The following is a 22,336-nucleotide window of genomic DNA, read 5'->3' as shown; positions in this document are numbered from 1 at the left end:
ACCGTCCATCTTTGCAAGGCACAAATTTCTGGGAAAAGTTGATCCTGTTTTGATGCTACGCAACAGAGACGAGCGAGGTGTTGTGGTCAAACCCCGTCGTAACCCTTTTACGCGCGTACCCGAGCGCATACCATTCAGCATGGTAAGCGCACTGAAAGAGAAAGTGTAGATTCCCGGTCGCAGGTGGGTGTTACGAGTGGCAACATAAAGAAACGAGTTCCGCAAAACCGCACCAACGCGTCCGAACGCATTACCAGCCGGAGCCAAGGGAGGCACGCCAACCGTTCCCGATCATCTTGATTGCTGTGCTGTCCCCGTTAAAGGAAGCGACAGCCAACGGAGCGGTGCAGGAACCGTAATATGCACTCCTACCCAGGTTATCAGTGAATGCGTAAAAGTGGCGATTGTCAGCGATAATTTGAGTTTTGAGCGCTATTTCCTCCAAAAGATGCAGGTAAGCCGAGCCCCGCCAATGGGTGGAATGTAGGGCGAAAGCGGAGTGGACAAGTGTGTGCATATCCGTGCGATAACGTGTTTTCGTTTGTATCTCCACTCGGATTTCTCGCCTCGCCAGCAAGTAGACGATCCCCCTTATTTGACTGTAGGAACGGAGGTTAGCGCCAAATACAAGGGGGCGTTTTGCGAGGCCAAGGTACGCAAGGTCGTGCGAAACATCAAATGCAAGGTCGCGTACAAACAGCAGGGCCTCGGGTCCGGTGTCGTCTCGGACGATCAGATCAAGGGGGCACTCCGGGTGGGCGCGACGGTCGAGGTAAAGCACCCGGAGCGGAAGGAGTACGTCGAGGCGACGCTTACCAAAATCCAGGACTGCTCCCAGTACACGGTGGTGTTCGATGACGGTGACATCACGACGCTTCGACGCAGCGCGCTCTGCCTCAAGAGTGGCCGACACTTTAACGAGAGCGAAACTTTAGATCAGCTTCCGCTCACACATCCGGAACACTTCGGGAATCCGGTCATCGGTGGACGAAGGGGTCGTAGGTAAGTGTTGATGTGTTTTGTTGTTGTGTTTGCAAATGGTAACGCACGTCGGTAAGAGGAACCCGACCGGATGCGTCTGGTAGCTACAGGAATCTTTTATCTCGTAAATGAGACCAACATCCGCAAAAGGAATTGCTTGGGCTTAGTTCTTTCGAGCATGGTTGTGAGAGGAAGCGTACCTCAGTTTTTAGTAGGCTTTGATCGAAGCAAGACGCCTGTGAAGTAAACACCGTGTTTGTTCTCTAGTTTTGTTTATATTTGTTTGCTTTGTTCCATACAATATGGTTTGGGCTTTGAGGTTTGTTTCTCAATAGTGCGCTTTTTAAGAAACTCTCTAGTAATGCTTTTTCCTTTCTGCACGTTTGCCCTTCAGATCGCGGCATCTTCTCCCCGATGAAAGTTCCGATGAGGAAGACGAACCGACGCATCACTCCCGTTCGAACGCCAGCGATAAGGAGGAAAACATCGGCAAGGTGGTGTGCGTGGAAACGAGCGACAACAAGAAGAAAAACCCGAAAGAAAATTGGTTCCCCGGGCTGGTGGTTGCACCGACCGCCCAGGACACGGTGCGGATACGCGTGAAGGACGAGTACTTGGTGCGGTCGTTTAAAGATGGCCGGTACTACACCGTCCCCAAGAAGGAAGCGACCGAGTTTACGCGGGACAGTGTGAACAAGTCGGAGGCGGCCGCCGTATCGGCAGCGATCGAGTACATGGACAACGATGTGCTTCCTGCGCACTGGGACCGGGAAGCACTGTTCGGCACGTCCGGCAGCTGTAGCGATTCAGACCAGGAGCTCGAAACGGACAGCTCGGACGATGAGCCGACCGAGGAGAAGGATCACTTTGTAGCGCAGCTGTACAAGTTTATGGACGATCGGGGTACACCACTGAACAAAGCGCCATCGATCACGAATCGTGACGTAGATCTGTATCGGTTGTTTCGAGCAGTGCAAAAGCTGCACGGTTACAATCGCGTTACGACCCTGAACCAGTGGAAACAGATCGCGCTGCGGCTGGGTTTCTCACCTGCCACCGCCAGCATTACGAACCTGGTGAAGCAAGCGTACAAAAAGTTTCTGTTCTCGTTCGAAGAGTTTAATCGCAAGCTGGGCTGCACGATGGTACCACACCCCAAGACGAGTCGCACCAAGGGCCGCAGTTTGGTGCGTGCCAGCTCCGTTCAGTCACCGAAGCTGGCGGAAAAGGAAAAGCTGCTAACGGCAAAGGAGAAGGCAGCTTCGGCCGCAGCAGCAGATGCTTCTGCAAAGGCTAGCAGTTCGACTGCCGCTGCCGCTGCCGCTGCTGCTGCTGCTGCCGCCGCCGAGGCGTCCAACTCTGCGGTAGAAGAATCGGACAATACGAGTGAGTCGAGTGCAGCGGAAAGTGCCGTATTGCGGCCGAGCAGTACCAAGCGAAAGGCGGGCGGTGGCGGCAAGGTTAAAGCGCTGGTGGACAAGTTCGAGGAGAAGGAGAAAGAACGCGAGAAGGAGAAAGCATCATCGGGCAAGGGGGGCGGTGAGAGCAGTGGATCATCTGGCGGTGGTGGTAGCGGCAAAAAGGAGGACGCCAGCACATCTTCCTCATCATCGGCAGCAGCAGCAGCAGCAGTGAAGAAGGAAAAGCCAACGACGGGAAAAGCGAAATCCGTTGAGCCGGTGATCGAGAAACGGGGCCGTAAGCGAAAGGACGCCGACTCGGTAGATTCGAAGAAGGATGAGCGGGAAGCGGCAGCCGGAAGCAGTGGTGTGGGTGGTGCGGGAAGCACCAGTAGCTCGATTAAGCCGGAGAAACAATCCACCAGCAGTAGAAAGGAGGAAAGCGGTGGTCCGCCGGGCAGGGAAGGCATCGGTGGTGGTGGAAACGGAACTGGACCAGGGACGGCAGGTGGGCATAGCGTTCGAAACGTTAGCCCTGCAGTTGGGGTAGGTTCCGGATCCGCCGTGCCCGATTTCCCGATCGAAGTAGGTGATAAGCTCAAGGTGTACTACGATGAGCAGAAGGTGACGTACGAAGCGAAGGTGATCGAGATCGCCAAACAGGAAGGGAATCTCATCTATCTCGTACACTACACCGGATGGAACACGAGGTAGTATTGAAATAAAGCAACTAAGTACCTATCTTAAGAACGCAGTAATACAACTATTCTTTACTCACCACACAGGTACGATGAATGGGTGCGCAAGGAACGTATTGCGGAAAACTTAACCAATAGCAAAACCAAGAAAGGAAAGTCGTCCGCCAATACACCAACCAGCAGTAGTAGTGGGGGCAAAGGACCGTCTCATGGCGGAACACCGGGTGGAACGTCGATGCCGGCCGGGGACAAAACGCCAAAAGTGGCCAAACGAAGCCGGGGCAACTCGAAAGGCGAACAGAGCAGTGGCGGCCCTGGTGGAAATTCCACGCCGCGTTCCACAACTCCGAACGTCGGACGGAACAAGTCACCGGCCACCCCGTCCAACCGCAGACCGCTCACTCGGGGTGGATCGTCCGCAGCTACTACGGGATCTTCTCTGTCCACCTCGGCTGCTGCAGCAGGCCGACGTACGTCGAACAATACAGACATTTCGTCATCGCTGTCCGTACCGACCGATCCGGACAATACAAGCGACACGGATTCGGACGAACCGATGCTGAAAAAGTGCACCACCAACAGCACCTCGTCGACCACCTCGTCCAACTCGTCGATTTCAATCTCGTCGACGAGCACGAAAGTAAGTACAACAGCCGAGGCCGGCTCGTCGTCCGATGCCGCGGCCATATCGGACGAGTTTTCCAACGGAGCATCCAAGGGTCGTGGTGGTGGTGGTGTTGGCGGTGTTGGTGGTGGTGGTCGTGACTATGATCTCAATCAAGTAATTTCCTACCATACTGCGCTGCATTTAACCGCTCGATCCAGATCTTTACTAACTGGGGGCAAACCTCTCTCTCTCTCTCTTTCTCTCTTTCTCTTTCTATATTCCCGCTTCCCCCCATTCTCTCTGTCTCTGTTTTGTACGGTTCCTGCGGCGGGGTTTGCGCTTCGTTCGCATCACATCTCATCACATCACCTGTTTGGGTACTGCTTTCGTTTTCTATTTCGTTTTGTTGTGTTGATTCGATTCCTTTTCTAATTACACACTCCCGTCACACATCCACCCGCTGTGTCGATCTTTCGATTTTAGATACGTTCCGAACTGAAGGGCTTCAAGGAGCTGAAATCGCCCGGATCGCCGGCGTCGGACACAGCAACGGCGACTGCGGCAACGGCCGCCGGTGGTGCAGCGGAAGGCCATCAGCCACCCTCGGCCACCAGCGTGATGGACGTGCCGAAACATCTTATTCCGAAGCATGAGCCAACGAGTATGCTCACCAGAAGCAGCTCCATCGAGGCGAAAGATTCGCTTACGAGCAACGCACCGCTAGCAGCATCGATCAAGAAAGAGCCAACCGGCTCCGGGGTGATAGTAAAGGAGGAAGAGTCAACCGTCACTGAGGAGGACGATGAGCCGGGAAAATCGTCCGAGTCGGAAACGCTGAGCGAAGAGGATTCCTCACAATCGTCCAACAAAGCATTCTCCAGCTCACCGATAACGACCATGGTCGATTCCGACACCGCCGAAACACCGCTAGCAGCTGGGCTAGTGCTGAGTCCGAAGATTCTGGCATCACCTCCACCCAGCCTCGAATGTGAAGATTCGTCCTCCACCGAGCCCTTAATCAGCGTGGCAAACAAAGCCGCCGACGCCAAGGCACTGCTCGAGAAAGAGGCAACGTTGAGCGGCATCAAGAAAGAATCGATTGAAGGGCTGGGTGGCGATAAGCCGACCAACGCGTCATCATCATCATCATCATCGTCGTCGACGGGGATTGGAAAACCTCCAATTAAGACGTACGGCACGGCGGCCACGATCATTGCCAACTCGGAAAAGATGGCTTTCTGCACGGTGCGTGACGCAAGCACGGAAAATGAGCTAAAACCGCAGCTTTCCGCAACAGCAGCGGCGAAGGATTCTGTGCTGGAATCGCCACAGAAAGCTTCCACCGGATCTCAGTCAGCCGGAGCAGCATCCCCTTCGCTTTCGGTACGATCGAAAACGGGGCCAACGGAGGACAAGACATCGCCATCCGCAGCCAGCAGTCGCGCTGTCGCGAGCTCTTTGATGACCCCCGTAAAAGCTGCCTTTGGGACGTCCCCATCAACGGTTTACGGAGGTAACAACAAAGACGATCCTACCGTGCCATCGCAACAGGGTGTAATTATCGCTGCCGGTTCCGGTGCGCGACCGATAAAATCTCCAAAATCATCGCCCTCCACAACAACCGCGTCGGAAGACACTAAACCCAGTACTGCAACTGTCTCGCCCATCGGAACCACGGCCAACATTCTGTCACAAACCACAACAAGCACAACTGCTTCCGCTTTTAGTTCGTTGCGGGCGGAAAAGAAGCAAACGGGCCCGGGAACGACCGGAACCGGCACGGAGCGAAAGTTTACGCTGGGAAGAGAGGGAACATCCGCCTTTTCCTCTCCAGTAAGCTCTCAATCCACGCTTTCGGCCGCTTCGCCGGCACCATCCCTCAAGCACGGCAGCTCCGGTTTGCTGGGGGAGAAGAAACACTTTTCCTCCTCGACGCTAACGCCGGCCCAGAACAAGCTGCTGAGCAAAGAGGCCCTCTCGATAAAGTCGCTGTTCGAATCGACCGCCAACCGGATGGACGAAAAGATTTCCGACGTGTACGAGTTTGAGGATGAGTACGACGATCAGGACACAGCGAGCTCTGCCCCTATGGGAGTGGTAGGTGGTAGTGCGGGCGGTGCAGCTGCTGCTGCCGGGGCCACCGGTCCACGAAAGCTTGTCTCGGATGTTCCACCGGCGGAGGTGGTCAGCTCGCTCACACCTTCCCTGGGAGGACAGCAGGCAGATGAGAAAAGGAAGAAACCGCTACAACGGAAAACGATCGCTTCTGCGGCTGCGGTCGATCCTCTGGACACGTCCAATTTCGTTTCGGGAGGCTACAGTGGATCGCTGAAGCGCGCAAAGAAACCTTCGCCAGTCAAATCGGAACCGATGGGCGGTGTGGTGGTGGACAGCAAGTCGCCGAAAGGGCCGGGCGCATTACGCCGTGAGATTAAGGAAAAGGAGGAGAAAGATAAGGAGCAAAAGCATCCATCGGAACTTGAACTGTTGGGGTCAGCTGCTTCTGTAGACCCGCTCAAAGAGAAGACCTCTCCAAAGACGACGGCTCCCGTTACTACCTCTTCCCAAGCTGCTGGACTAACGACCGCTTTTGTACAAACGCCGGCGAAGAGCGACTCAACGTTCGATGTGTTGCGGAAATCTCCCAGCTTCAATCTCGTTACCCCCGGACCGTTGGGAGCTAAGGAGGAGGGAACATTCAAATCGCAAGAAGAGCTCGAACCGAAGCCAACTCCACCGCCGCCGCTGCCAGCAACGACTACGCCCGGTATTTTCACGCCAGTCATTTCCGCCTCTTCGGTCGGAAGCGGTGGCGTATCGATCGATCGATCGATTTCTTCCGTGCTCTATCCACACGGGAAAGGTCCATCTACTTCCGTGCTGCTGGCGAAGGCAGGCGATGAGAGCCAAAAGGAGGAACCGACGTTGGAAAACTGTAAAAAGTACTTTAACGATATGAACTTTGAGTTCGACGCGCCGAACGTGAAGAAACCACCCTCGATTGCGGACAAAGTTCTGAAGGCATTAAGTCAACAGAATCAGCAGCAGCAGCAGCAGCAGCAGCAGCAGCAAACGATAAAATCGGAAAAACCAGACTTCCCGAAGTACATGCCCAGCTCGATGCATCACCATTCGCTTGCTAGCACACCGAAATCGCTTATGGGCAGCGGTTTGTTGTCATCGCCCGCGCTAGAAAGCGGCACTCCGATGTCTTTCGCGTCGTCGTTGCACCCAACGATCAAATCGGAATCAATTGGCAGCAGCGGTGGTGGTGGTGGTGGTGGTAATAGTTCTGCCACCGTGTCCTACTCATCGCCGATAATGGCTGTAAATCATTCGGCGAAACCCGCGTCCATGGGTGGAAACGATTCAGGAAAGACGAGCGAAGGAATGAAGACGGAACCGGATGATTCGCACCTTTCCACACCGAAATCTTCTCAAACGTTTAGCGATGCGAAAGCGACCAATCAACAACCACCGCAGACGACGACCTCATCTTCCACTCACAAACTACAATCGCTCGAACAGATTCCCACATCCAGAAGTAACGATCTCACGGAATCGCTGCGCAAGCTCGATCCGGATCCACCCTTCATCCACGACGACGAGTCTACGGACAGTAACGATTCGGAGCATCGGCTCATCATCGAGGATGCAGAATCGCAGGGTAGCGGTGAACCCACCGCGGGAAGCGCGCCGGTGCTACATACTCATCCTGCGCTGACAAACCCGTCCACCACCACCACCGTGCCCAGCAGCAGCACAACAGCGGTGATCGTTCATTACGAAAGCAAGCAGCCGGTCTCCTGCGTGGTATCGGCCAAGAAGGAGCTGTTTGAGGACAAGCCACGATCTGCACCAGCTGCTTCCATCACGCTCGAGATGGCATCAGCGGCGTCGGCAGCGGCTGTTGCAGCGGTGGCAGATAAGGAGAAGCTCGTCCTAAAGCAAGACCGTCCTGGAACGGCGGACAACAGCAGCAGCTTGTCCCTGTCGCATGGGAAGGAAGATCACGCCAAGCCATTCGCCGGGGCAGCTGCAACGTCGGCGGACAAAAAGAGTTCCGGCGGTGCAAAGCAGAGCCTGCTCGAGACAATCATACAGATGAACACGGCCAGCCGTGGCATGAGCTCTGAGGAGTACTTGATGGAAGTGCTGAAGGTGCACGAGCAACAGCCCCAATCGACACATCGCATCAGCACCGAGGCTGACACGCGTAAAGACGGTTCCGGTACGGCAGCAGCAGTGCACAAGCAGCAGGACAATGGTGGTCGTGGCGCTGTGACGGCATCCGTCATAACCACAGCCGCCGGGTCGAACGAATCGATGGCGTCCTCAGCGCAAACACCCAACCAAGCCCAAGACCAAGATCCCCAATCGCAGCCGCAGCACTATGGTCAATCGCAACCGCCAGCACAAGCGCCCAACAGCGAATCGCTCTCGTTGCTGCTGTGCGAGGAAACGATTCCAGGCTCCCCGGCACCGAAAGATCACGACCGACTGCCACCGTCAACGGTCGGACGGAAGGTGTACGCGGAGACACCGCTCGTGCCAACATCGGCATCTGCATCCTTCTTACCACCGCAAAACATTCAAACGGCGACCGATCTGAAGTCCGTGCCGATGGATCTAGAACCGCCGGTAGTAACGATAACGATCGGTGGCAACACGACGATCAGCAGCACCAGTCAAGGTGGTGGGCAGGCTGGCGGAGGAACCGGAGCATCGTTCGGTTCCAATCTTCAACAGCGAACGGAGCAGCAGCAGCAGCAACAGAGCTTAAGGAGCAAAATTAGTTCGGGCGGAGGCGAATCGACTGCTGACACGCCAAACAGCTCACCAAGGGATTCGGTCAGTCAGGATGAAAGTAAGTGGATGTGGCTCACATATGGCTCACCCATCACCACCATTGAAAGCTTGTTTTATTTTAGCACACGATCAAGAATCACTGTCCCCGATGAAGAAACGCCGTCAGCGAAAACCGAGCGAAGAACCAACGCTCAAACGTAGACGGACGGGGGGCAACACCAGCCTGGGCAGCTATGGGTTTGGCAACAATGGCTCAAACACCGGCTGCTATGGTGGGCGTAGTCAAAGAGGTCTTAACACAAGCAATGGTATGTCGCCGGAGAGGCCTTTTCCCGAAACGAGCGGCCTTTTGATGATATTTGCTTCTCCCATTCCACAGCAACGGACAGTGAGGACAACTCGGACAATCTAGCGGCATTCCACCGATCGTCCTCGTTGGTCTTTATCGGCAGCAAAACGGGACGTCCCTGTCAGTACAATTTCTTGGTCAATTTCGGTAAGCATTGCACAATACCCCGTCGAGGAAGCATTCGTACTTTGAACACAATTTCAATTCCATCCCTCAGATCCTTCCCTGAGCAACAATCAGCGAATAGGGATCATAAGGAAAAAGATTCAGGACCTGCGCAAAACGTACAACGCGATCAAGGCCGAGCTGGCGAGTATCGATCGGCGGCGCAAGAAGCTCCGTCGCCGGGAGCGGGAAAACAAGAAGCAAGCCAAACTGAACAGTGCCAGCGCCGGCGCCAATAACTGAACCAGTGCCGGCGCCGCCCTGCGGAGGATGGTTTCGTTATAGGTTTGTTTATTATTTAAGCTTGTTTTTTGCTTTGGTTGGTCTGGTTTTCCTTTCGTTTAGCCAGGGTCGAAAATGGGGCAGCCAAGAGGAAGGAGGACTTGGGTGGCGTGCGTGCGCGTGGACGCTCCAGCTGCACGCAAAACGGGTGGAGCCTTTGGACGAGGTGTGGCGTTTTGCTGCACCTTTAGATGCAATTTATTTTTGAGCTCTTCTTTATTTTTGATTCGTTGCATTAGTGGGTTTTAATCTTTTTGAATGTATTGTGCACTGTATTGCTACTTTTATATACGTATATACCGGATCGTTTGCTGGCTGCTTCTTTAGCGCAGCGCCAAGCCAATACTTTTGTAAGTCTCCGAGAGTGTGAATCTAGACGTGTGGGCAATTGTGCGGTAGTAGTGACGAGTGAATGTCGGGTACAGTAAGGTCAGAAAATGTGTAAAATGAAAAAAAAACGCTCCGTTTTTCCGCCCTCTTTTAGTGTGAATCTTCCATTTAGGGGCTCATTTTACTAGCTATTAGTGCAGAGACAAGTTCCTTTCCGCGTCGATTGGCAGTTTACCGTAGCGAACTGCTAGAGGGTGGTAACGGAACTGCGAAACGGGCAGAATGACGGGCATCGCTATTCTACCACTCAAAAAGGTATTTTTGCTTGTAATGGAAACTATATTAGTCCTAAGTGGATATGTACATAGCGTATCGTGAGAAAACACAACCAGACGTGTGCTCCCCGGCAAGTGGACAACAGCGCATCGTTAAATACAAAACATGTATAGACGAAAGGACCGTTTGCTTTTTTTCCGTCAAACTAGCAACTTTATTTGCAATTTGCACGCTTGAAGCGCAAAATACTACTCCGGTAACTTAAGTGTTGTGATCACATTCGGTCTTCTATACCCGTGCTGCTTCATTAAACTAGTATTTCGAGCCAACTGTGTTTGTTACGGTGCAGCAGAAGAAGACTGCATCCGGGCGTGTTAGGAAAGAAAATGAGACTAAGGTGTGAGGGTAGGGTGCAGAGAGAAGGCATCTATCTAATCCGTTCCGCGTCTACGTCATATTGTCCTTTGGGCGAGATTCTAGTCTATGGGTAAGGTAGGCAGCACAGCAGCGCTCGACTAGCGTTGAGTTATGCTTCGTTGCAGGTTCGCTGGTTGGCGGTCAGCTGCAGGAACACCTGCTCGAGAGATGTTTGTCCGAGCGCGTAATCTTCGATGCGCAGCTTGTCCCGGGCTCGCTCGAGCAACCCGAACATGTCCGACCACCGATGGCCGGTGTCGCGGATGTGGTAAGTGAGGTAATTATTATACTCTTCCTTGAGGATCGCACCGCCAGCCGCGCCAGAGCTGACGGAGAACGTTTCCTGCATAAACGTCTTGATCGCGCGCTTGTTCCGTTCGGCTTCGGTGGGCGAACCGTCGCCGGTGCGCTTTAGCTTCACGGTGAGAAAGTAGCCGTGGGAGAATTTGTTCTTCAGATGCTGCGCCGATCCGAGACATCGAAACTCGCCGTTCACCATGATGGCCAGCCGTGTGCAGAGCGCTTCACATTCCTCCATACTGTGCGAGGTGAGCACGAGGGCGGTCCTACCTTCCGCGCGTACCCGGCACATCACGTTCCAGAAGTGACGCTTCGAGCCCGGATCCATGCCGGTCGTCGGTTCGTCCAGATACACTACCACCGGGTCACCGAGCAGGGCGAGCGCGGTGCTTAGCTTGCGCCGCGTTCCACCACTGTACGCCTGGACGAGCTTATCCAGATGGAGCGCAAAGTTTAGCTCCACTGCCAGCCGCTCTGTGATCGGTGCAATCGAGCCACTCGGAATGCCACGCAAGCGGGCAAAGATGCGCAACGTTTCGCGGCCGGTTAGATCTTCCAGCAGTGCGTCAAACTGGGGACAGTACCCGATTCGACGGTAAACGGCAGGCAGTTGCGTTCGCAGACTGCATCCAACGACCCACGCGTCCCCACCGGTAATGCGCCGATCGCCGGTAAGCATCCGGAAGGTGGACGTTTTTCCCGCCCCATTCACTCCCAGCAGTCCGAAACATTCTCGCTCGCCGACGGCAAACGTAAGCCGATCGACGGCCGGTGGTTTCACGAAGCCTCCGTAACGTTTCGTAAGATCTCGCAGCATCAGCATAGCCTGTCCGGTCGGTGACTGGTGTGCGCGCTCCTCGTACAATCGATCCACTCGCGTACGCTCCTCGCTAACATCCGAATCCTCGCCGATCGCAATGGATTGCGCTTCTTCCGGTAGTGTGTCAGTTGTGGTGGGTCGACGATGTCGGTTCGAACACCACCGCCACCACCATTCCGTGACGCGTGTGCTGAGGCTAAGCTCGTCAAACACGTGCAACTCTTTAAGCAGCAGCACGGCAAACGAGAGCACCGAGACGCACAACATGTAGGTGAGATTGCGATTGATGCCCTGTGGACTGAAGGAAAATATTTCCACATCTGCAAGGAGAGAGCAAACGAGAAGCCGGAATGAATAAACGTGGTAAAGAGCGATCTCTGTCGCCTCGGTCGCGTTGTGGTCGCGTAGCAGCACTTACCGCAGCACCGCTTGTTGAATTTACAGGCCAGCTTTGGCGTACAGAAGGGCGTCGCATCGCAGTACGCATCACAGATCTGTCGCGTGGTTTCCATCAGGTTGATGTTGTTGATGCTGTGGCTGAGCGCAAACAGGGGAAACGCCATGTAAAACCACTCCATCGTTTCGGCCACGTGCACCAGATCAAAGTCCTTGATCTTGAGCAAAAACACCGCCGTAAACATGACCGTGCCGGTGAAGATGTTGAAGATCAGCATCTTGATGAAGCCGGTCGACGGTACGTCGAAACAGTACGCACCGAGATACGTGAACGGAATGATCGCCAGGCCGAAGCAAACGCACACAATCACCACCCGGCCGAGTTCCTCCGGTGTGGACCAACCTTCCTCCCCGAACGCGGCCAGCGCACCGATGTAGATGGCCATCGCGACGCAGTACACTGCAAAGTCCCACACGAAGGAGACGCACCAAAAGGTGATCGCGTTTACTCCGCTCACGAACTGCAGCAGCTTCGATCCGGACGCACGCTCGCGCACGTAGTACATGACGTAGAGAGCGCCCACGAACGCCATCGCGAACCCGGTGTTGAAGGCCAGCTGGAAGCCCAAGTTGCTGCCCGCTTCGGTGCGCAGGAATCGGACATGGCTGCTGTACGGGAGTGGTTTGTTCGTGACGGTGAGACTGCAGTTGGGGCAGACTGTCCGCGTTAGCGCGTTGTACAGCACGCTCAGGGACAGGGGTGCCGTGTGGTACGCCTTATTGTTGAACCAGGCGGTGAAGTTGCGGCCGGCCACATCGAAGGACGCCCCGATCATGTACGTGTTATCCACCGCTCGGATATTTTCCGTCGACTGTGTGAGAAGCAAGTGTGTGTGTATGTCAAGCGATAAATTGGATACATTGGAAGGAGCCCTCGCTTACCTTTTCCAGCATATAATCGGTAAAGTTGCGCTCTGTAACAGTGATGGAGTGTTGTCCTCTTCCGGGTGAATTTTTGATCGTGTGCTCATACGCAGGTACAACGGGCGCGTTTCGATCGGTGGTAGACAGCACGGTCCTGGTACGTTCGTAGCTCGCGAGCGAGATTTCCAACGGCGGTAGCACGACATTGCTGGGGAAGTATTGTACAATCCCGATAACCAGCAGAACAAACATCATTGGCAGCAGTATCTGCAGTATGGATATCTTCCACGAGCGGACGAAGCTAAGATACTTCTTGCTCAGCATGGCGTTGATCTGGCTGCAGAGAAGCCTTGCGCCCGTTTGAAGCTCGTACGTTTCCGTAATAGTTATTGAGGGAGGCGCCGCCGCCGTGTGTGTGCCGTTTGTCAGATGCTTCTTGTCGCTCGCATTAACTCCATTGGTGGCGTGCCGCAACTGTTCAGAGGTACCTGCTTCATCACTTCCTAGCCTGTTGGTCAGGAAGATATCGCTGTTGAATGTTGGGTCCGTTTGCTTGGAGCGAGAACCCGTGCCGAAAACTTACCTCATAAACACCTCTTCCAGGGTAGACAATGCAATTCCGTACCCCGAGATGCCACACTGGTCGATCTTTTGCTCCAGCTCTTCCAACGCGGGCTGGAACATTGCACGGTGCTGTTCGCGAAGCCGTAAGCTCAATTCCGTGCCAATGTCGGACTCGATCGCCACGTCCGGCACGTATCGGCGCAACAACTTCACGACCGTCTCCGGCTGACAATCGGGACGCTTGACGCAAACCAACCGATATCCAGCGCCGAATCGTTTCTTCAGGAAGAACGGTGTACCGACCGCTCGCAGCTCTCCATCGCACATCACAGCGATACGATCGCCCAACACATCCGCCTCGTCCATAAAGTGCGTCGACAGAACGATCGTACGATCGCGCTTCTCCTGCTGCAGTAAATCCCACACCGTGCGCCTTGCTCCGGGATCCATGCCGGACGTTGGTTCGTCACAGAAAACCACCCGCGAACCACCGCACAGTGCGATGGCTAGCGAAAGCTTCCTTTTCATGCCACCCGAGAGCGTGTGGGACTGCTCATTACGCTTCGGTTCGAGTTGCAGGGCGCGGACGTATTTATCGATTTCGGTCTCGATGTACTCTTCCTGCCGGATGCCCTTTAATCGCGCGAAGAACCTGATGTGCTCGGCGACGGTAAGCTCGTCAAAGAGGACGTTATGCTGCGGACAGAATCCGAGCGTGTTGCGGAACTTCTTCACAGCCGTTCCACCGATCCGATGTCCTTCGATCGTTGCATAGCCCGCTGTCGGCGGGTACATCCCGGTCAGCATACCCATGGTGGTCGTTTTGCCTGCTCCGTTGTGCCCGAGCAGGACAGTGATCTGGTCGCGGTAGAAGTTTACCGTAAGTTCCTTGACAGCTGCCCGGGATGATGATTTCCCGCCGTGGTAAATCTTCGTTAATCCCACCATACTGATGCCGACCTGTGCGTCGGCTGGTTCTTCATCCCTGTTCGCCTGATACCTTCCGGTTGATTGTAATCTTTCGGTTTCCGAAGCACTTCCCGGCGGGGCGTTCACCTCAGATTCGGCAGCAGCCGCGTTTCGGCGGAATACCTCCTGCTTCCAGAAGCTACCAGTGAAAATGAAGTTCCACTTGCGCGGTACACCGAACTGGCCCGGAGCGATCTGTTCTATGTACAGTGCTAAGGCGAGGTAGAGGACGGCATCGGCAAACAGCATGAAGAATATGTGCCCCATCGTAAGCTGATCGTCGACGGTAACGGGCGACAGGAAGTTGTCCCACTGTAAACCGATCGAGGTGCCTTCGTGCTTCATGAAAAGCGTCACACCGTATCCCATGGCCGTGTTGCTCCAGAGACTGGAGACAAGCTTCGCTGCAAGCGGCATCCGATAGTAGTTGCCGATCGTTAGCTGAAACGGGGTTAGTGAGTAGAACCACACAATTCCCGCAATCCCTGAGGCAATGTTCGCTGTGGAAAGATGGGGAAGAAGAAAATGAAGGCTTCATTCCACGCACACTCCACGTAGGTGAGACCACAAACCTTTGGAAAAGAAGGTGCTGACCAAGAAGCACAGCATTATCGTGGTGATGCTGTACACGAACAGAAATAGCCAGATCAGGAAGCGATCGGAAAATTCGAACACGGCCACCTTTGTGTTGGTGGTAAGGTTACAGCTTAGCAAAACCGTGACGAGCGTAATGGACACGGTTAGTAGCGTTAGCGTGCGCACGAACCAAGCCATCCAGTGTATCCATCCATCCAGGCCCATCACTTTCATCGATTCCTTCAGTTGCTTCTCTTTTTCCAGCGTAATGAACTTGACCGTGTTGATGCAGGAATAGAAGAAGGCCACCATGATGATGGAAGGGAACAGGTTCTCGAGACCCCGCAGCAAGGGATCGTCGTAGAAGGGCGGATACGGGAAACGCTAAGGCGGGAAAACAGAACGAAGGTTTATGGACGAGTCTGACAGGAAGACTAGGTGAGCAGCAAGTACCCTCAGCTCCACGTGCGGTAGTACATCGCTGCGGCCGGCCCTTGCTTCCAGCACGGCACGACTGATCGCGTTCTGGACGGAGGCAAATCCTTCCGTGAAGTAATTCGCCGGATAGCCACCATCGCTGCCGTTGATGTTACGCGCTCCGTACACTTGGTACTGTGGAAAGATCAGGAAGGTGCACCAATTCGCCCAAAACTGTGCCCCTGGGAGGGTTGCCGTGCGCATCTCACTCGGAAACCGAACGGCCAACCTAACCTGCTCGGGAAGACTAGTGATGTTCTGCAAGAAAAAGGAGGAAACGCGGTGGATAGAGACAGTTGGCGCACCACCAGCAAGCAGGTTAGTTACCGCCAACTCATCACCAAACTCCAGCCCGGCTAGGTAGTTGTGCGTGACGAGCACATTGTACATGCTCTCGCTATCGTTGAAGCCCTGATGAAGGACGTCGGTACCGAGCATACGGGCGGCCCGCCCCACGATCCGTTCGAGCACATCATTACGCGGTGCGTAAGCAATGGTCAAACTGATCGGGTGGTTCGTTACCATCTCCCGTATCGAGGCCAAACTTCGCACATTCAAACTAGTGAAGGTTGTCGGTTCCGTGTAGATGGTTGGCGTTACGAGACCCCGCACGAGTATGAGCAGCGAACAGGCCAACACCGGGATGGTCACCTCGAACGCGGTCTGCACATAATGGCGCTTCTGGATGATCCAATTCTTCCACAGCAGAAGCACGAATTTGTCCCAGTTTGAGGTAGTCATGGCCTACTACTAGATTTTCCTATTTACACTGCAGCAGATGAAAAAAGGGTATAGGAACCCCGAGCGACCCCACACAGGCTGCTTTGATTTAAGGCACAACTAATGACGGGAAGATTGCCGCAATGATGTGTTGTTCTGTGGGAACTTCGGCTCGTTTGCGTTACTTCGCTGGCATTCTGCTTTTTGTGCCGTCCCGTTCTTCACTCTTTCACGGCGTTACAGCAGCTAATTATGGGCCTCGCAAGTACACAATTGTCTCTCAGGAAGTACAAACCGGTCCACCGCAGTGAAAGAAACGGCACAGTCACACGCTACCTCCGCGCTGCTCCATGATGATTGCGTCAATCGGCGGAACAGTGAGCAGCAGCAGCACTCTGGGGTTTGGGGTGGAACTATCGAACTGGATAGATGGATCTAACACATCGCCGTATTACATAGGCCGGGTGAATCATTTCATCAGGTTACGAAGTGGTTCGGTGGTCGGTGCTGTCAAATTCTTTGCCGCCGCCCCATCTTCATCATTCACAACCCCGCTCGCTCTAGTGTCGCGTGGGGCGCGCGCATGTTTTTTGTTTGGGGTTGAGTTTAACAGATCCAAGTATCATCCCCTCGCTGTTCACACACACACACACACTGATACAAAGCTAAGGATGGGGTGTTAGAATCAAACACACACACACGCACACACACACAGGCACGCGATTATGTTTGGTCGTTAGTTGGATGGGGGGTGGGGGTGGTTTGTTATTCACATACAACGAGACGTGCATTATCTCCACGTGGTGTGCGTGTGTAGTAGTGAGTCGTATTTTGCACCGCGATTTGTTTACAATCGCAGCGGGAGGCGTTCTTGGTGCCGGCTATTTTCGCTTTCTTCTGCAGTTTGATTTTCTTCAAGAATGTGTGTAGCACATACAGGCACACACACACACACACACACACACATCAAGTACGCTTGTAGACAGTGTGTTGATAAGGATTTTTTTATGGACAAAAATGCTATTTATTTTTAAATTTCCAGAAACAGACGATGTTTACTACTGTGTAAGCTGTTGCAGGGTGTATTCGGGGAGGTCGTATGGCATACAAATTGCTGTGTGTGTGGTTTACGAAATGATGATTTAACCGATTTTTTTCGGACCAAATTTCCTGTTTCCAGCGCTATGTCATCACTTTTCTTTCTTTCCTCGATCATTGACACAACGCATACATCGATAGTTATTCCAAGCTTCAACAGCTAGCAGCCGCCAATTATCATCATCATCGTTTCTCTTATTCCCGTCGGTCCGTCTAGTCCGTCGGCGCTACCGCCGCTGATAGTCAGTCTAGTTAGCACTGATCAGTGTTCTTTGTAGCATCAGAGGCGAAGCAACTGCAGCTTGCTGCTGCTTCCTAATTTATTCAATTGTGTTGCCCAGTGTTCATAGCGGCCAGCGCCATGTTGTTTGTCGTTTCGTGTGCCCTGCTCCTGCTGGGCGTATGGGACGCTACCACCACGGTCGAAGCGAAACGATCGTTCATCAACCCGTACCCACGGTTTAGGGCCATGCCCCACGCACCCAGCGAAGACGTTGGGGAACCACTCTTTCTGACACCGTTCATTGCCAACAATTCGATTGCAGCAGGCCGGGACGCTGCTCGCGTCAACCATTCCGCCATTCCGGCCGACGTCGAAAGCTACTCGGGCTATCTGACGGTGGACGAAGCGACCAACTCGAACCTCTTCTTCTGGTACTTTGCGGCCAAATTGGACCCGCAGGCACCGGTGGTCTTGTGGCTGCAGGGTGGCCCTGGTGCATCGTCGCTGTACGGGCTGTTTACGGAAAATGGGCCCTTCTCGGTGCAGAGCAACATGAAGCTAAAGCCCCGCAAATACAGCTGGCACCTGAACCACCATCTCATCTACATCGATAACCCTGTCGGAACGGGGTTCAGCTTTACCGATAAGGAGGAGGGCTACTCGACGAACGAGACGCACGTCGGTGCGAATCTGCACAAGGCGCTGCAGCAGTTTTTCACCCTCTTCCCCAATCTGCAGCAGCTGCCCTTCTTTGTGACGGGTGAGTCATACGCGGGCAAGTACGTACCGGCCGTCGCACACACGATCCACCGGAACAATGCCGACGCGAAGGTGAAGCTTAACTTGAAGGGTATCGCCATCGGGAATGGGCTGTGCGATCCGTTCCATCAGCTCGTGTACGGCGACTATCTGTACCAGTTGGGACTGATCGATGGCAACACTCGGGACCAGTTCCATCAGTACGAGGCGAAGGGCCGTGACTGCATCAGCAAGAAAGACTTCCAGTGCGCTTTCGACGTGTTTGATGAACTGATCAACGGTGATCAATACCCGAGCGGATCGTTGTTCAAGAATGCTTCCGGCTTCACGACGTACTTCAACTACCTGGAAACGGTTCCGGATCCTGCGGATGAGTATATGGGCAAGTTTCTGCAGCATCCGGAGACACGCCGTGCGATACACGTGGGCAACAACTCGTTCCACGATCTCGAGGGTGAGAACAAGGTCGAGGATCATCTGAAGCTGGACGTGATGCAGTCGGTTATGCCCTATCTGAACGAGCTGCTGCGCGCGTACCGGGTGCTCATTTACAATGGACAGCTGGACATTATCGTTGCATACCCGCTCACCATGAACTACGTGACGAAGCTCAACTTCCCCGGGATGGACGAGTACAAGAAGGCACCGCGGCACATCTGGCGTGTGGATGGTGAGATTGCCGGGTATGCAAAGGAGGCCGGCAATCTGGTGGAGGTTTTGGTCCGGAACGCGGGTCACATGGTGCCGAAGGATCGTCCGAAATGGGCGCTCGATTTAATCATGCGTTTGACGCACGGCAAGAAGTTTGGAAAGCTGCGTTTTTGAAGCACGAATTTTATGATGAAAAAAGTTTAATAAAAACAACACGAACCATTAATATGTGCATGTCCAGCTAGCTCAGAATTGCTCAGGTTTATGCACGGTGTGTATATATTAACAGAAAATTCACACAGAACTCACACGAACGCCCTACAAAGCGTTACAGTATGATCCACACCACAAGTCACTTTCTGTACGCGTGCATTGAGAGCTACCTTTAGCGGGAAGAACTGATCGTTTTTGTGACCCAACCCCAGACAGGCGTACCGATTGTGGCCCCACATGTACATATCGTGCTGATCATTGATAGCCGCACAATGGGTAATTCCACAGGCGATCGAAATCACCTTCGCGTGCGGGTTGAATTCGTTCCGGCCAAAGAGTGCGGGCGGAATGCGAGTTGGAGCGGGACGATGCTGCACTTCCGGACCGAAGCCAAGGATACCGTACCCCCAGGAAAATACATCACCGTGTTCTTGAAGCGAAAGGCGAAGCGTTAAAATGATTATTCAATCCAAAATGGGAAACTTGTACGATGGAATTACCATTTAAAATCAGACAATACGAGCCGCCGGCTGCAATGTCAACAATTTTGCCACATTCCTTGGTGAAGGACAGGTGACGTGGCGTGTTGATTTGCGGATTATCCTGAGCTACATCCCCGAGCTGTCCGTACTCCGAATTACCCCATCCGAACAGCTCTCCTTTCGCTGTAGGATAAGAAGCAATGCACCGTTAATAAATTCTGCCCCATAGACCGGATCCAGGTACGCTTACCATTTACGGCCAATATAGTGTCACAGCTGCTGGAAACCTTTACAATCTGTTCACCTTTCAGATCTCCTCCCGCGGGGCCAGGTGTATCAATCAACCCGTATCTGCCCTGTCCAGCCTGGCCATCATCGCTCCAACCGCACGAAAAAACGCGCCCCGATTCCGTGAGCATTAAACTGTGATCCTGTCCACATTCGATTGCCCGTACCGGTTCCTCGAGCTGGACACTGTTAACTACCGGATTGCGAAAATAATCTTCGTCCGGGACAATCTTGCGACCGCACTGGCCGTATGCGTTGTTGCCCATCGCGAGAACTGCACCATCCTCCGTAAGCGCAAGGACATGTGCTCGTCCTGCGGCTACACGCACTAAACGCTGGCGTGGTTGCATCTTCGCCGCACTCAGATCAATCGGTGCCGGATAGATGAGCAGCTCGAGCGGTTTTTTGTGCGTTCCGGGCGCCTTTTGGATGCCCAGCTGTCCATCGGTGTTGATGCCGGTGCCCCATAATTGCGTTTCGTTCTCTCTGTTGACCACATACACCGTGAATCCATAACCTGCCGCAACATCCGACACAGCGTGCCCTTCGCCGAAGCTTAGCCTACTTGGATGTTGTACGAAGTCGGTAAATACTTGTGCCTGTTTCTTCACGGATGTTTGCATTCCGAGCGCACCGGTGGCAGCCATGCCCCACACATACACACGTGTGTCAGAGGCTTTCGCTATCGGGAACTGATGCACCGGCAAGCGGGACACATCCTGCCGGAGCACACTGCGTCTGCTAGCGGAAGCAAAGGAACGGGTGTGTACGAACTGCGAAAAGCATGAATGGCACCGATGGATGGTGGAACGCATGGTAATTCTTTATTCACACTACACTCCACTATTCCAGACTGCCGTTTTGCATGTTCTTGTTTCGTTTGTATTTGTTTTGGTTCGCCCCAATTACATAACCTCACACATGGAGCAGCAATCGTTTGACAGTTCGGTTCGCAGAGAAACAACAAACACACACGGGAAAACAGTGGACTGCTGCTGTTCAAGAGCAAAATACGCCCTTCACCCTAATTTATTACAAGTATATTATCGAAGACACTTCCCATGGCTACCCTACTGGTAAGAGCATTGTAATTCAATAACAAGTGATATTATTTTCAACTCAATTGCTTGATCGTTTTTTAGAGCACGCGGCTCTTCTTTACCACCCGAGCATTGGCAGCATCCAGCATCGGACGGTCGTTAGGTCAATCAGCAGCATCGTTCAACCGCATGTATGAGCCGGATTACCTCGAGGTGATTATGGTTAACGTTTTTCTCGAAACAAACAGGCCAGTCTGAAATCGCGCAGGGTCAACGTTACCTTGTTGCGGTGCTTACAGCACAGATCGGCATCGGAAAACAGTTCCACCATGTACAGTTCGCAGGATTCGTGCAATGCGCTGAGTGCTTCTACAGTTATCCTGTACTGGTAGTTAAACAGTTCCCTTACCAGCCTTGCGAAGCATGCTTTTGGTATGAGCAGATGCCATGTCTGCTGCAGCTCAATCATTTCCCTTATCCACGGTGCAATGCGCTGACTGCCTGCCGATGTTGTTGGCACAGTTTTGGGAGCTACACGGGGCGCATCAACCGAAAGCGATCTACGCGCGTTTCTTCCACGATCATTTTCCTCCGTGGGCGACGTGAAATATGATGAGCTTCGGCTGCGACGGCTTCTTGGCGAAACGGGCGGCGTTTCAGGATCTGGTTGTACCGTTCTGGATCGGCTACGCGTAGCCCTGTCGCTGCTTTTACTTGCAGCAGTGCTCGCTAGTGATCGAGGTATGCTTTTTCGCCGGGTCATGGTGGTGGTTTTTACTATTTGCGACAGCAACTAACGCGCCCTAGCTGGTGGAAGCAAGGCGTTTTCCGGAATCGCTTTCGACAGTTACTTCGGGCTTTTGTTTGAAAATAAAACGACGCCTGCTTCGTTGACAACAGCCTGGAACGTCAAAAAGGGAGCATGTTCTAAAACGGTGCCGGTTTAGTACAACGTCCCGAGCAACTAATTTTTTTTCTGCGCCACATTTCTTTGCAGTTGCTGAAACCGAAATATCCGCTGTACGAAACGCTGAATCTTACCATCAAGGGGTACGATTACCCGCTGCTGGAAAGCTACCAAAAGTTCATCCACAATGTGGCCGATTCGATGGATTTGGAGATAGCCGATGCTTACGCACAGCCGCCGCAAAAGTTGAACGTGCAAAAATTCAAACCCAACTCCAGCGTCATCGACAGCGAGTATAAGCTGACCGTGTACCAACGGACGGTGCAGGTGGAAAAGGTACAGGCTCCGCTATATCCACTGCTGCTGCGCACGTTGCAGGCGGCCCTTCCCGAGGGTGTCACGTTGAAGGTGACGGAGCATAGCTGGGACCAGGAGGAAGCACGTTACGTACCCGATCGGGACCTGAAGGAGCTGAAGCAGCAGCTGGACGAAATGGGCGGTGCATCGAGGAAAAAATAGTAAAACGATTTGGACTGTTGGCAGTTTTTCGTAGATTCACATTAATGATTAAAGATAGTTTGTGTGTGCGTGTTTACTCATGATCAAATGATGATA

At 53.5% G+C, this 22,336-nt stretch overlaps 5 protein-coding genes across 8 annotated transcripts; 3 read left to right on the top strand and 2 right to left on the bottom strand.

Annotated features, from left to right (window-relative positions):
- On the top strand, window positions 1–10,076 carry LOC118512180 (pneumococcal serine-rich repeat protein). Of its 4 annotated transcripts, none has more exons than XM_036056270.1 (8): window positions 1–454; window positions 575–1,002; window positions 1,376–3,091; window positions 3,167–3,719; window positions 4,188–8,553; window positions 8,618–8,803; window positions 8,875–8,991; window positions 9,062–10,076. In XM_036056270.1, the coding sequence occupies exons 1-8, from the start codon at window positions 449–451 to the stop codon at window positions 9,250–9,252; spliced, it is 7,563 nt and encodes a 2,520-aa protein (XP_035912163.1). In that variant the 5' UTR covers window positions 1–448; the 3' UTR covers window positions 9,253–10,076. The 4 variants fall into 4 exon arrangements, with proteins under 4 accessions (XP_035912163.1, XP_035912162.1, XP_035912161.1 ...); XM_036056269.1 differs by having other exon boundaries at window positions 4,170–8,553; XM_036056268.1 differs by having other exon boundaries at window positions 3,167–3,860.
- Window positions 10,077–10,095: 19 nt separating this feature from the next.
- On the bottom strand, window positions 10,096–16,690 carry LOC118512181 (ATP-binding cassette sub-family A member 3-like). The gene is made up of 7 exons (XM_036056271.1): window positions 15,668–16,690; window positions 15,317–15,598; window positions 14,860–15,247; window positions 13,338–14,787; window positions 12,773–13,262; window positions 11,853–12,702; window positions 10,096–11,754 (listed from the first exon to the last, which is right to left on the bottom strand). The coding sequence occupies exons 1-7, from the start codon at window positions 16,079–16,081 to the stop codon at window positions 10,424–10,426; spliced, it is 5,205 nt and encodes a 1,734-aa protein (XP_035912164.1). The 5' UTR covers window positions 16,082–16,690; the 3' UTR covers window positions 10,096–10,423.
- Window positions 16,691–17,238: 548 nt separating this feature from the next.
- Window positions 17,239–19,017, top strand: LOC118512185 (venom serine carboxypeptidase). The gene has a single exon (XM_036056276.1). It carries the CDS (start codon window positions 17,520–17,522, stop codon window positions 18,963–18,965), a length of 1,446 nt encoding a protein of 481 aa, XP_035912169.1. The 5' UTR covers window positions 17,239–17,519; the 3' UTR covers window positions 18,966–19,017.
- Window positions 19,014–20,713, bottom strand: LOC118512186 (RCC1-like G exchanging factor-like protein). The gene is made up of 3 exons (XM_036056277.1): window positions 19,737–20,713; window positions 19,505–19,669; window positions 19,014–19,434 (listed from the first exon to the last, which is right to left on the bottom strand). Exons 1-3 carry the CDS (start codon window positions 20,587–20,589, stop codon window positions 19,097–19,099), a joined length of 1,356 nt encoding a protein of 451 aa, XP_035912170.1. The 5' UTR covers window positions 20,590–20,713; the 3' UTR covers window positions 19,014–19,096.
- LOC118512187 lies at window positions 20,450–22,330 on the top strand. Its single transcript, XM_036056278.1, has 4 exons — window positions 20,450–20,590; window positions 20,705–20,850; window positions 20,917–21,027; window positions 21,812–22,330. The coding sequence occupies exons 2-4, from the start codon at window positions 20,836–20,838 to the stop codon at window positions 22,238–22,240; spliced, it is 555 nt and encodes a 184-aa protein (XP_035912171.1). The 5' UTR covers window positions 20,450–20,590; window positions 20,705–20,835; the 3' UTR covers window positions 22,241–22,330.
- Window positions 22,331–22,336: the final 6 nt, after the last annotated feature.

The sequence above is a fragment of the Anopheles stephensi genome, chromosome 3 (assembly GCF_013141755.1).
Source record: "Anopheles stephensi strain Indian chromosome 3, UCI_ANSTEP_V1.0, whole genome shotgun sequence".
Taxonomy (NCBI): domain Eukaryota; kingdom Metazoa; phylum Arthropoda; class Insecta; order Diptera; family Culicidae; genus Anopheles; species Anopheles stephensi.
The sequence above is the reverse complement of the archived record's forward strand: the minus strand, read 5'-3'. Positions and strand labels throughout refer to the sequence as shown.